Raw genomic sequence first — 13,672 nt, forward strand, 5'->3', positions numbered from 1 at the left:
CGCTTATTTGAGATCAACCAGTAGGACAAAACGTTATCTCCTGCCTCTGGTTTCTTTTTCACAGCTTGACTAATGCGTCAAATGGCATATACTTTAACATGGAGATGCAGTGTATCTGAGAAATAAACCAGCACAGTCCTTAGTAGGTGTTCACATTCTTCAGCTTACCATCTTTTACCCATTTGAAGCAAATATTTTTTTACCGCCACATGTCAATAAAAACTAAGAGCCAATAAAACAGCACAGCTTGCATTGTGGGGCACTATTAAACAGAAATACACGGATCACATCTCGTTACTTTAAGGCACAGTGAGAGTAATTCAGTAAAAGGCAAAAGAACCTCGTTTACCATCAAGGGTTTTCTTTTTCTTAAAGTTTTTACTATGATATTGCTGAAAGACAAAGGTTTAAATCATCTGCATTCCTTTAAATGTTTTTACTGTATGAGATTCCAGACTGGATTCATTTTTGCAGAGACTAAATCAGGCAATATTAAGGGCTTTTTGTGATACTAGGACATTTTGAAAGGACAAAGCAACAGCTATTTTTGCTGGCTGACACAGTCTAGAGCCCAAAGACACATGATTATGCCTTCAGAAAGGCAACAGCTGGAGCACGTGACGGTCATTTACCATAACCCCTGTCTCCCTGTCAGCCCCTTTGCTTGGGGACAAAGGACAAATCCAGAACTGCAGTTATCTGAGCTCACTGCGCTTGCTATGAGATGTGCAGCATGGCACCCGCAGCCTCTCTGAACAACAGACGCCGGTCACCTCCAGACAACCTCCAGCAACTATTCTTTCAGCAACCTGCTACATTTCCATTTACATTCTCAAAAATAAAAATGCAGGAGAAGCCAAACTGAGGCAGATCAAACAGACTTTCCTTATGTTCAGTCAATCACTCCTTCAGACAAGCCCACCAGGCACATCAGAAAAGAATAACCGTTCCAAGGCCAAATGAACCAAATGAAGACAACTCTGAAGCAAAGAAAAGGCTGCTCTTTCACACTGCAGGCAGCATAAAGGCATCTCCAACCACTCTACCACTCCAGAGCTCTCCATCTTACAAACCTCTTCAGAGAGAGGGGCAGAGAGAGAGTATCAGAGCAGAACCCATCGTATGAGACACAGCTCTCAAGAACACAGGGAAATCACAAGGCAAACAAGGTGCTGGAGCCAAAGGACAAAAGAAATATTAGAATAAGCAATCCACAACCTTAAGAAAAACAGGAGCAAAACAAACTCCTAGAAATTTAACTGAAGGCCTTAAATAATCCTGTAATAGAAAGGTTGCTCTTACCTTTGCCATCTGCGCCTGCACGCCATTTGCTTTGAGAGATGCTACCGCTTTCTGTGCTGCTGCCGGACTGTCAAAATCTACAAAACCGTAACCTGAAACATAAACAGATAAACGGACATTTTCATTACTATCCATGTGTATGTGCGCAGATAAGGATTTTATTTTCATAAAGAAGGAAACCCTTTCCATTCTCTCACATTGTCTCATAGTTTTCCAGTAGCACTGCCATCACCACCAGCCACCATACCTCTGTTTCCTCACACCTTTCCTCCTGAACCTAGTGAGGTTTAAGGAAATGCCATGATCTGAAGCTTCAAAATGCAGGAAGATTTGCAGCAGATGGGGAGAGAAGACAACACTTTTGCCAGTTCCAACAGACAAAAGGTCCCTGGCAGCAGGAGGACACATTCTCCTGGGGCTCTGGTGCTCTGGAGTCCTGTCCCATCTCTTCCATAAGAGGAGGCAGAAGTATGGCCCTCCCTGGGATACAAAGCTACAGCTTGCAAGTGCTGGTTTCATGAGAAAAACAACACCCTTTCCCTCAAACCCATATGAGGATGAGGCTTCAGAAGAGGAGAGTAGTGGGTCTCTGCAGCAGGCTGGCGCCATCTGTGTAGGGGCAGGGAGCAACAGGCTTTCAGCAGGTGGGAGCAATTAAGGGAGAAATTGCAACCTGTGCTCTCCAAGTGACTGCCAGAGAGCTCGAGAAGATGGTAAGATAACACAGTCACAGCCTGGTTAAACCACATCCCTTTCATCTCACAGTCCTCTCTGCTGGAACAAGGGCCAGGTGCCTACCAGGAACTGCTTCAGGGTATCATCTGAACAGCAGCCTAGTGAGGTTAGATCTCAGGGATTGGCAAGGGATAATTATCTGCTTTTAAGTGGCTTTCCTACTCCCGGTATTTGCATTAGTTTAGATTATTAATCAGACAATCACTTCTATCTTCTCTTCTTCACTCTCCATTTTTTCTTCCTTTAACCCACATGACTGGTATGTTCAAGCAAGACAAGTGCTGTTAAACCTCTACTGGATATCAGCAACTCTGGAAGTATTTTTATTTTCCTAAAGATACAAAGGAGGACAAAGAGGACTAGAAAGGGACTTTACACAGCACTGAGCTACCTCTGATCTTCAACAGCATTCAAATGCCTTGCTCATAAAGGTTTCAACAGAGCTAGAAAGATTTTAAAATCTTGCCAAGCACCTATTTAGGCAGCTGCATATATTTCACAATCTATCCAGGGAATCCTCTGAAAACCCCAGCCTATATCTTACTAAGCAATTACAGTGCAGGTAGGCACGTGCTGCTCGGACAAGTTGTGGCCAAGGGGCCACCTCTTCGGCATCTCCTCGGGAAGCCACACGATGAAACTGAACTGCCTGAAAGCTTTAATAATATTAGCACAAGCATATTTATAGCATAGCAGCTCCTTTGCAGACATCTCCATTTACTAGGTCAATACACATCATACAGGAGGCAACCACGGATATGCTTTCCTGCCATATCCATTTTTATTTCTTTTGCCAGCCCTTTTTCCTGCTCCTGGGAGGCCTCATGGCCTTCCTCTCTGCACCAAATCTGGGTATAAGAGTGATTGCCTGCGATCCCCGTGCCACACAAGTTATAAACACCTCTTTATTTTTATTCTGGTGTATATGCATTACTTGATGCAGAGGTTAGTCCAATGATAAAAGAATTTTGTGCACACGGACTTTTTTTCTTAGCTTACATCACATTCGCAAAGTTTTAAGAAAATGAAAAAGAAATCAGAAAAAAAAGAAACAACCAAAATGGTTAAAGAAACTGCTAACTTCCCTAAAGAGTATGAAAAGCACTGTTTTGATAACAAAGTCAAAATCTGAACCTTTTCTTCTTATCTATTTTTGAAGTTGGGTGATTTTTTTGGTAGGGCATTACTACAAATTGAGGGAAAGCCTAGAATAACTACACTGCGACAGCAGATCTAATGAACGTGTCCATGAAGAAGTGCACTGGAGTTTGGTCAGCTCAGGGAGGTGAGGGGTGTTTTACCTGCTCAGATCTCCCCTTTTGATTTTCCCTTTTTATTGCTACTGAGTATTCCATTTTTAAATCAGCTTGTTTTAAATCGCAACTTGCTTTACAGTGTTATCCAAGCTCTCTCTTCACTGCAGAGCAGCAGTGAGGCTGATACTGCTTTGAACCAAAAAACATGCTACAAGAGAGCCAGAGTCCTCCCTGGATTTCTCCAGTGCCTTTGCCCTTTGGGAGAGCAGCTTCTGGGAGGAACGATGAGATACAATCAGATGCAGCTTCCATCGTGCTAGATGGGAGATGCTGACAAGAAGACAGAGCTGCCAAGTGGGGAAACCTGAAATGCCTTGGGAAGTCATGGGATGCTTTGGATCAAACACAGAGTAAATCATTATTTTTTAGGATAGCAAGGTGGTCGTCTTAGGAGATGAAGTTTCTTTTTGTTTCTCACCATGTTCATGCCCAAAAAACAGGAAGTGAAAGTGCAAAAATAATTTTTAATAGTGGCATTTAAAACAGCTAGTAGAGTTAGATTTTTTATATTTACCATTAGTGTACAGTGCAGGACTGATGTATGCAGTAATAGAAGGGAAATTATTTAATATGACTTTCTAGGTGGCACGTTAAGTATTCACATCTAAGTCAGCATTGCTAGTAAGAATAAACCAGAACATGCAAGAATATCTGGTGTAGTACTGTAGAAATCAAGTATATCTAACATAGTGAGTTACTGAAGATTAACATCATTCCATAAAATTTAATGTCACTGATATCTTCTAAGGATTTATTCAATGGCCACAAGTGGCTATACATCCACAGCAGAGATCCAGTGAGAGTCTCGAGACAAAAAAACCTTTCATCTTTAGCTGCCCATTATGCATTCCAGTATTACTACTCCCAGCCTCACTGCAAAGCTGCTCCTTTTCTTTCCCTCAAGTTCATTTTCATTCCAAGTATCTTTTTCTGGCCTTCCCCCCTCCCGACACATCTCTCCACCACACACAGAACATCAGGACAAAATCACTACATGGCTAAAAACCCATCCAAAGAACATCAATCTGCTGCGAGGGAAGCCAAGTTCCCAGGCTGTTTCAGCATTCAAGTATCCTTACAAGAACCCTGCAATGCTATATAACAGAAAACCAGGCACGCTGCCTTTTTGTACAGTTTACGTTTTTTTCCATGCAGATGTTTATAGCATATGTTGGTGACCCACACTAACATATTTCCCTTGTTTATAATCTCACTTCATCTTTTGGGTTTCGGACATTAACAAACTAGCAGTGGCTTTTTTTGCTTGGCTTTTCTTTTTTTTTGTTTGGTTTACATATTTTTCAGGATAGGTCAAGTTTAGTCCCCACAGAGGCTTGTCTTGGGACATCCCCTCTAGCTCTCCCCATAGCACAAATGAATCCCCAAGCTCCCTGTGCCCACAGTCCTTCCCTCCCGCCCAGTCCGTGGCTGCTGTGGCTGCCCAGGGCAGGGACAGCACGGGTAGGTTTGGCTGCTCCAGCACCATCCCTACCCAAATATTCCTTTTCCCTGGCTCCTCCTGAGAAAAGGCAGCAGGCTGGCTGGAAGCGTCCCTCTGGAGGGATTCAAGACCAGGGTCTGCCAATTAGATGCTGCTGCTCTAAGAAAACGTCTACATTTCTTTTTCCTCTCTTAAAAACAAGTGCAAGCCCCAGCAGCCCCACCCTCTGCTAGCCTCAAATTCCACAGCTTTTTTTTCCCCCTTCTTATTTTTTGTGCGTGCACTGCCTTGTAAACATTCTGGTCAATGGATTATACTTCCACCCCCTCCCCAGCTTTTGTGCAGAACATCACGAAAAATGCGCTTGGATTCTAACCCAGGACCTTCAGACTGCTCACAAGAATCCATCACTACCACAGGAAACCAAAACCAAAACTATTTCCCCCTTTTTTTTTTTTTTTTTCCACAAAGCACCCTGCCCTTTTCCTTTCAGACATCCAAACACAAACAGGGAAAGCTGCGTTATCCCCCTGTTGCTTTGAGAGATGGGAATTGAATTTATCACTAACGTGAGGCCCCCAACTCAAGCACGCCCACCCTGAGGGTGATTTTGGCACTCCAATGCTACAACATTTACTCCAGGATCCTGAGTTTTTTTTGTAAAATGACATGTTACTAGTTTGTACATGCAGACACACACACACAAAACCCCAATACAAGACTATCTAGATTAATTTTTAAACCTTTCCTCTAAGAAATAAAACACCTGTAATTTTGTTCTGGCCTGACACCATTAGAGCTAAATAATTAAGTTTAAGGAATAAAACCAGTGTTTTCATACCTGTGGGGGGAAGAAAACAGCTAAGCATCACCAAGCACAAGTTTATAGCTAGCTGCAGTAAGTGCTACCCAAATACGCTGGCAGACACTAAACATCTCGGTTTCCTATAACCTAAACGGCTGGGGGCCTCCCGGTCTCAGTTTCTCAGTTCCATAATTAAGCTTGGCAGCAGGTTCAAATGAATTAAAACTGAATGTCACTATTTCCTCAACAAATCCCTCATCCTTGTTTTTTCTTACTTGTCAGGAGAAGACCAGCAGAACAGCAATTAGTGGTAAGCAGTGCAGTGAAAAAGAACCAAGTATACACTAATTAGGTCACTCGCCAAACACATTCATTTCATTGGCAGATTTAATCAATGTTTTCCTGAAATGTCTTAAATCTCCTATGCTAATTTAAAGTTTTGTTATTGTTGTTACTTTAAACACAGATGGGATGCCTGGAGATTTTCAATTGCTTTCCACAAATCCATTTCAAAATAACAACCCCTCATATAGTACATCATCAAAATTTAGGCATAGGTTTTAGGAAATGGCCTCTAATTTTATGCCAACATTTTTGTGCCTGCAAATACCTATGGGTGCAATTTTGTGGATTTAAGTAATTGCAGGTGTGTAGAGCTCTCAGACATCAAACTCCGAATTGCCCTGACTGATCAGGTACTTAAAGGTAATGCCAAATAATTTAAGGGACTGCTTGCCACTTGTGGTTCCCTCAATTATCGCAAAGTGCTGGAGCAGGGGCACACAGCAAAGGCTTCACAGTCCGCCGCCGGGGAGTTCCACTCACGGAGTGACAGGAGCAAGGGCCTGGCTGCCTTTTTGGAGAACTGAGGCAGCTCCTCTGTCGCTGGTGGAAGTGGCATTAGTTGGTGGAAACGGCATTAGTTACTGGAAGTGATTGGGAAAAGAGACTTCAGGGTGCTCTGGAAGCTCGGTCCCCCAATTAGCACTGGCAGCCAGCACACCAAGGCCCTTTATTGCACGGAAGACTCTCCGTTAGCAGACGTCATTGCTGACACCATCGGAAAGGGAGCTGTCACGGCTGCTGCGCTGCAGCGGCCCAGCTCTGCCCGGTGTCCTGCCCTGACCGCGTGTCCCCACGTCCTCACAGCGACTCCCTCCTTCCTGCTGGCACTGCCCCTGAACCGCCTCTCCACGGCCCTGCAACCACCCAGGGGCGGGAAGGGGCAACCACACAGCCAGACACAGCTCCACACCCACCCCAGCTCTGTCCTGATGACCCAGGTGAAAATATAATAGAAGAAAATAAAAAACAAGGAGCGGGAGAAGGAGCGCCTTGGCATGCTGCTGAGCTGGAGCCCTGCAAAGGCAGCAACCTCTGTTGGGGGCTGAGATAGGAGAAGACATAATGCATGAGGGAGGACAAGCTGGGGCCCGTGAGCGCTCAGCTTCCCCCTGCCACAGGGCCAAGCTTCACGGCTGGCCTCTGACCAGGTGCTGCTTTAAATTACTCGGATTCAAGTCAGCCAGCACTCTGCATTTTCCAACTCCCCCTGCCACACACAGACAGGAGTCAAGACAGCTGATGCACCCAGCCAGGAGACTAGCATGGAGTCTGTATCTAAATTCCAGTAATGTGCCCAAGTAACTAATCTTGTTATTGAAAAAAAAATAATAAAAGTACCTAAACATACTGATAGGGAGCTCACACTTACTGAGGAGCTCTTCTGGTTCCACTGATGTCAACAGATTCACTTCATGAAAAGTTTCACTGCTTGCTTTCCCTAAGCTGACCCTTTTGCATCGATGGGAGAACACATCCTCCAGCCTGACAGATGGGTGATGCTGACTGACAGCTGTCCCACACAACCTTTGCTCTGCAGGTCCCTCTGTACTCAGCAGCTGACAGAGGAATGTGAGGGAATTCCAGCTCTGCCATTTTCCCACCTTGGAGAATTTGACTTTGGAACAATGATTTTTTTATTTTTGGCAACATAGCATTTGTGTAAATTTTGCATAAAATTACACAATAGTGGAGAATTTTCTTTTTAAAGATTAACCCAAATTTGCTCTTGTGTAATTACAACAATTCTGTTGTACCTAAACCTGTTTTTCTAGGTGTGATGTACCAAACCACTTGGAACTCTGCTTCCCAGTGGGATACATTGTCTTCTTAATGTAAGGAAGTTCCCACTCCTTGTTTCTGGCCATCTAGAATTCAATGCACCAGATCTGAAATCCAGAACAGACAAGAAGGAGCATATCATACCTGTTGGGACATCAAGAGGTGTAGGGGCTGTTTGACACAAAGGAGGACAGAGTCATTTTAAGAGAGCACTTGTGTTTTTTTCCATTAATGTTTTTGTTAACATTGCTTAGGGATTAGAAATTGAAAATCACTCCCAAAGTGGTTTGTGATGAGGAAGAGGAATATCAGCCTAGGGAAGAGGCAGCAGTCAAAATTACTTGTTGAACTGAGGAACTGTGAAATAACGTGTATTTACAACATTTTTTTTAACTTTATGATGTCATCTTCATACATATCTGTATACATATATGCATATATTCAAAGACACCAGCATGAAGCTTTTACACAAACAGCAATATATATACACAGTTAGGTAAATATATAATAATCAGTGAAATGTTTCTCCTTCACGCTCAGATGAAACCACTTGGAATTCACACAAACCTAAGTCAATTTGAGTTGTAAAATTCACTTTCGCCCAGTACTTATTTAGAGTGTCTCTTAAAAGGCAGTATTCATTCTGGCAATCAGGTAGTCCACAAAAAAGTGATTACCCAGTAATTTACTATGCCATTTTCAGACATTGTTTTATGCTCAGATAAAGAATCAAATTAAAGTCTTATAAGCCTTGGAAAATTAGAGTTATCAAGCAAAGAAGTTGAATCACCCTTAAACACAAAATTACTGAAAACAGTTTTTTCTTCCATTGTTCAAAATTGTGCTAAAATATTCCTACAGCTCCAAATGCTCAGAGTAATAGTAAATAGTCTATATTATTCCTATATTTAAACCTTTACTTTGTAAAAATGTTCTCAGTGGCTAGAACGTGGTGAATCATCACCTTTTAATTAAAGGGGCTAATATATAGTTAGAAAAAATAATTGGAAACGCAGAGTCTTAAATGCAAGAAAGAAAAGATAGTTCCTTCATTTCAGATCACTCCCTAGAGACACACCTACATTGTTAAGTATGCATATACAGATGATTTTTTTTGTTTGCTTTAGCTTGATATGGAAATATGGCACAAAACTGTCACTTTGATTATGTTCTTGCAGTGATTTCTTTTGCCTCTCGCATTATTTCAATCCTCTTTATAATAACAGAACCAGAATAAAAAAGCACTATAGGTAACTAAAACACAATTTTTAGACATCTGTTTGCAAACACATTCTTAATTTGAACATTCAATTACTTTGATGTAAACAGAGTGTATATGAATGCAGGTTATTATTAATTGCAGAACCAATTAATGATAATATTTACATGCAAAACCAAAGTATGGAACTAGTGATGATCTGTTCTTACATTTTAAAATGTCACTAAATTGAAACATTTTTGCAACCTCCAATAAGTAAAGGTAAGACTACAAAGAAATCCATAGAATTTTAGTATGTGAGAAAGAAGTACTTACACAAAAAATAACTATATGTATATGTATATGCATATGCCTGTGTATTTTTCTGGAAGGTAATCCTTCCAAAAACATGCTCTGAAAGAACAGAAGCAGACCTCAAAACTGACAAAAGCTCTCAGTGAAATATGGTTGCAACAACAACAGCAAGTGGGCGAGGGGTGAGCTGTACAAATTTAGCAAATATACCTATCAAGAAAATGACATTGCACTTCACTACCGTCTTTCAACATTTACTTTGCATTCCTGGCAATTCAGAACCATGAAGACTGGCAAACTGGGGAAAATTCTGGAAAAAGCACAAATGCAACCATAAAATATCCAGATTCTGCAGAACTCTATTTGATTAGCCCTAACAATAAGCCAAGTGTTTGGGGCTGTAAAAGTCAATCTGGGTGTGGGTGAGTACCTATGGGCAACCAAATTACAGCACATAACCAGCATAAAGAGTGAGAGTTCATGAGGACCCGTCAAAGAAGGAAAATGTTGATGAAAATAAACCGAGAGGGAAGCTGAGAAAAATTTCCTGGTTTTCTGCTAACCGCATGAATGTGGATTAATCATATAAAACCAATGATGGAAAACTCATTGCTCAAGTTACTAAATATGGACTGAATAAAGAAGAGAACATATTGTAAATCTTGCAGTGGCAGAAGGACAAGAGATAAACACACTTTTCCATCTTTAACTTTTGAAGTTACTCTCTTTCTAAGTCCCATGGATTCACTGTCAAAATCCAAAATTCAGATTTAACTCCATTTTTAAATACAGGGATAGCTCATGTGTAATATTCCCATATAAACCAACTTATCATTATATATTACAGTTATTCAGTACCATAACGTTTCTTATCAGTGTATTGGTTATGGAATGTATGCATTAAGATCATTTTCACTAGACTTGTTTAGCATGACACATTCATTGTGGCTCTGCAGCTGAGCTGAATTTCACACTTGAAGCAGTGATTGAAGAAAGCAAAATGTTCTCCCAAAAAAACAAGTACTCCAAGAGCAGAGCTTAGTTACATATTTACATAAGAGAGAGTGAAGGATACAATAGCAGTTTCTTCCCCTGACTGAAGAAACATTCAGTGACTCACAAGTGATAGTATTTTGCAATACCCAGAACAAAATAGCCAGAATTCGCAGTTTTAGATTAAGATCTGCTTTCAGATACAGAGTTACGATATTAATTAATAGCTTCACTTAAAAACTTGAAAGGAACTTCGCACTCCAAACTGAAAAAGGGTTCACTTTTTCAACAATTATTTTTCATATTCACTTTTCTCTCTGATTACAGCAACCTCCAGATGCTGAAGTTCCAAAATACCACAAGAAAGACTCTTTTCTTGGTATTTCCAGCCAGCAGGGAACACTGACACTCTCATGAGAAAGTCTGTTCTTCTGAGGTTTCATGCTCAGTTATGCAGACTCCAGAGCTTTACTTAGCTTGGATAATGTTTGGGTAAGATATGAAACCAAATCTCTTGAGATTTGTCCATCACTTATTTTAGAGCTGAGCGACTTGAGTAAAAAACCTGGTGTACAGAAACAGTTCAGAGAAAAAATCATTCAGCCATTATTTCCAAAAGCTCCCTGTAGCTGATTTTCTCCTGTAACTTCTGGACCTCAGTTTACCCAAAGCCAAGCAAGTTATCCACCAGCTGTTCACCAAAAGAGCATATAAGCTAGAAAGCTATGAGACTAGCTCCAGTACTCCCATGAACTAGATAGAAATGAATGTTAATATTGTCATGCACCTTTCAAGCCTGGCACCTGGTATGGCACTCCAATAGGCACTTATGGCCAGACAGGGACAAAACAGACTATCAATGGGAGCCCTGCTGTCAGCAACAAAATCCTGGAGGGGGAAATTAAGTCCATCAGCAGTCAAGTCTTCCAGCATTAGGTTTAAACAACGACACTACTCTAGGATGTTCTGTATCACCCAGTGCCCTTTGTCGGGAATGAAATATTCTATTCTCTTCCTCCAAATACTGGATTAATCAGCAATCATAACATTAAGTAACTGCAAATACTCATGAGTAGGAAGAAACAATCTGACATGAGAAGATGCACTTGGTGATCACACTGTGATTACTGTACTTTATTAAAAATAATTTTCATTTCAGTCTGTTTTGACAAGAAAACAGAAAGCATCTTGTGCAGGCTTCAGGAAATATTAAAATAACCCAAGGTGATGAACATGTTATTATCCAGTCTGTTCCAGAGGGAGGATGCTCAAGTACTGAAATGGTTTTCATTTCAAATACACATTCATTTTCAAGACACCACACTTGAAAAATTGGACTGTATATTTGTCATACAGTAAGCACTGATAAAGAGCACAGCAATTTATGCTCTTTATGCAAACCACTTGTAATTCAGAAAACAACTATAGTTTCTAAAAGGCAGCAAAGTGATAGCACTTTCCCAAGAAACTGAACTGTTTTTTTCATGCCAGTTGGCCAATTCTGGCATGTCAACCTTTGCTGTGATAAACATTTTGGATAACATGCAAAGAGCTCCTGTTCCAACCCATCAACACTCACAGTGTCTTGGAGCTTTAGGCAGAGATGAGCAATAACTTCTGAAGATTTAATGATTCTGATACTAAGAAAGGATCCTGATACCACCATCACCATAGTGCTAAAAAACCAATCACCTTTTGAGCAAGAGGGCAGTGTGCTTTCAATACATGGTTGGTGGTCACAAGCAGGGTCCCACCTGTGCTGGGGAGGGGAAGCACTGCAGGAATGGGCAACACAGAACAGGATAAGCCACAACACATATGTCAGAACAAAACCCACGTTAAAGACACTGTGGAGATTCAATGCCTAATGATTTTGGTCTTATACGGTATTTCAGACAATTAGAATTTGTGTATCCCTATAGTGTTTTAGCTATATTGCCTGTCACTGTTCATAGGCTGTTCTTTTGTAATAAATCCTTTTCTGGTTAAATAGCAGTTGCAACTTCTAAGTTTCTCGTCATATATCTACTGCATTTATCTGTACCCTGAAGTTCAAGAATGCTATTATTATGGTAGCCAGAAATGGCTATTAGTTTTCCAGGCTGAGAGAGAAAGAAAAAAAAATAAAAATAAAAAAACAAATGGAGAAGAAATAGCATCAGAAAATCTCTTTTCAAGATCTCCAATCCATTTTTCATTTTTCAGATTCAAGATAGTTCTACAATCTAGGTAAGTGAAAGATGCAGATAAAGTGGTTGAAACACTGGCTTTTAATCTAATCTGAATTTCTGAACCTGCAGAAGTTTTCCTATCACTACAAATCACGTAACTCAAATATATGGAAAAGAATCAAGTGAATAAAATATTGTTTTAATCTTAAGTGAACACCTTTTATTTTTTTCTGTGCTTTAAGTTAGCCATTTAGTGTTATTTTAACTGTCGGCTTCCATTTAAAATCACTGTCTGGTACAATACGCGGCAGGCCCTGACCACAAAGGTCTGATGCAGGATGCTATCTGGGAGCCAGACTGAAGCCTCCCAGATGATGACTGTGACACATCAGGAGGTCAAACCAGCAGAAGGACAATCCCCCATGCACAAACGCCAATGTATAGGAAGCTTCTTTCACCATTGGAATTCACGTCCACAAGAAGCCCTCACGCAGCTTGTAGAGAAAGAAGGCACAAAGATGGGACTGGAAGAGACACCCTGGGTCTTTCTGGAAAGTGGATGACCACATGGGGTCACACCAGTGACCCACATAATTGCTCTAATATTAGACTTTACCTACTGGAAGGATCTCCCCTGATATATCCTTGTACCACATTTGTTGCCTTCAAAGCTGTGCCCATTTTTGGTTTGGGCACTAACAAGATCACCTAATACTTCTGTTATCCTTTTCCTACTATTCCCTATAGATAAGTTTCCAACTTGCCATGCAGAGCTTTTACTATTACTTCCTAAGTAGATTATTTTACCATTGGATTTTTCCCCTTTTTTTACAATCCAGTCTTCAGGCTCATGTAATTACCTTTCTGCATAATTGCCTAATGCTTCCCAACTTTGTGCAATGAGCAAGTATCGAGGGAGTTTTGGTAGCAAGATCATTAATTATCAGATGGGAAATCTGGTATATGCTTTAGAAAGAGAGAGGTAGGTGGGTGTTGCCAATGATGCTGACTGGTATGTCCAAGCCTGCATCCAGATCATAACAGTATCAGCAAGGAGCTACACGAGTCGTGACTATTCTCTGTAGTCCTTCTTAAATGTTCAGGCACTTTCTGAACACAAAAACATTTTGATTAGGATCTCTGGAGAACCTTAACATTTTAACTAAAGAGCAAACTCATTGATACATATTGCCAGTGAAAGGCCCAGTCTACAATGGAGAACAACCTTCACCCCACAAAGACAGTTTAGAGAAAGGTATGCATTTCAATGCT

At 40.9% G+C, this 13,672-nt stretch overlaps 1 protein-coding gene across 5 annotated transcripts in view; it reads right to left on the reverse strand.

Moving 5' to 3' along the window:
* RBMS3 (RNA binding motif single stranded interacting protein 3) overlaps nucleotides 1–13,672 on the reverse strand; it is a gene marked incomplete at its 3' end in the record, with an annotated part of 709,654 nt that overhangs the window by 260,833 nt on the left and 435,149 nt on the right. For all 5 annotated transcript variants that reach the window (XM_082045370.1, XM_082045371.1, XM_082045373.1 and 2 more), the window contains one exon: nucleotides 1,303–1,394. In XM_082045370.1, the coding sequence (XP_081901496.1) occupies nucleotides 1,303–1,394 (92 nt within the window). The remainder of the gene's footprint in view (nucleotides 1–1,302; nucleotides 1,395–13,672) is intronic.

The sequence above is a fragment of the Streptopelia decaocto genome (genome assembly GCF_964273445.1).
Source record: "Streptopelia decaocto genome assembly, chromosome: 2".
Lineage (NCBI taxonomy): Eukaryota > Metazoa > Chordata > Aves > Columbiformes > Columbidae > Streptopelia > Streptopelia decaocto.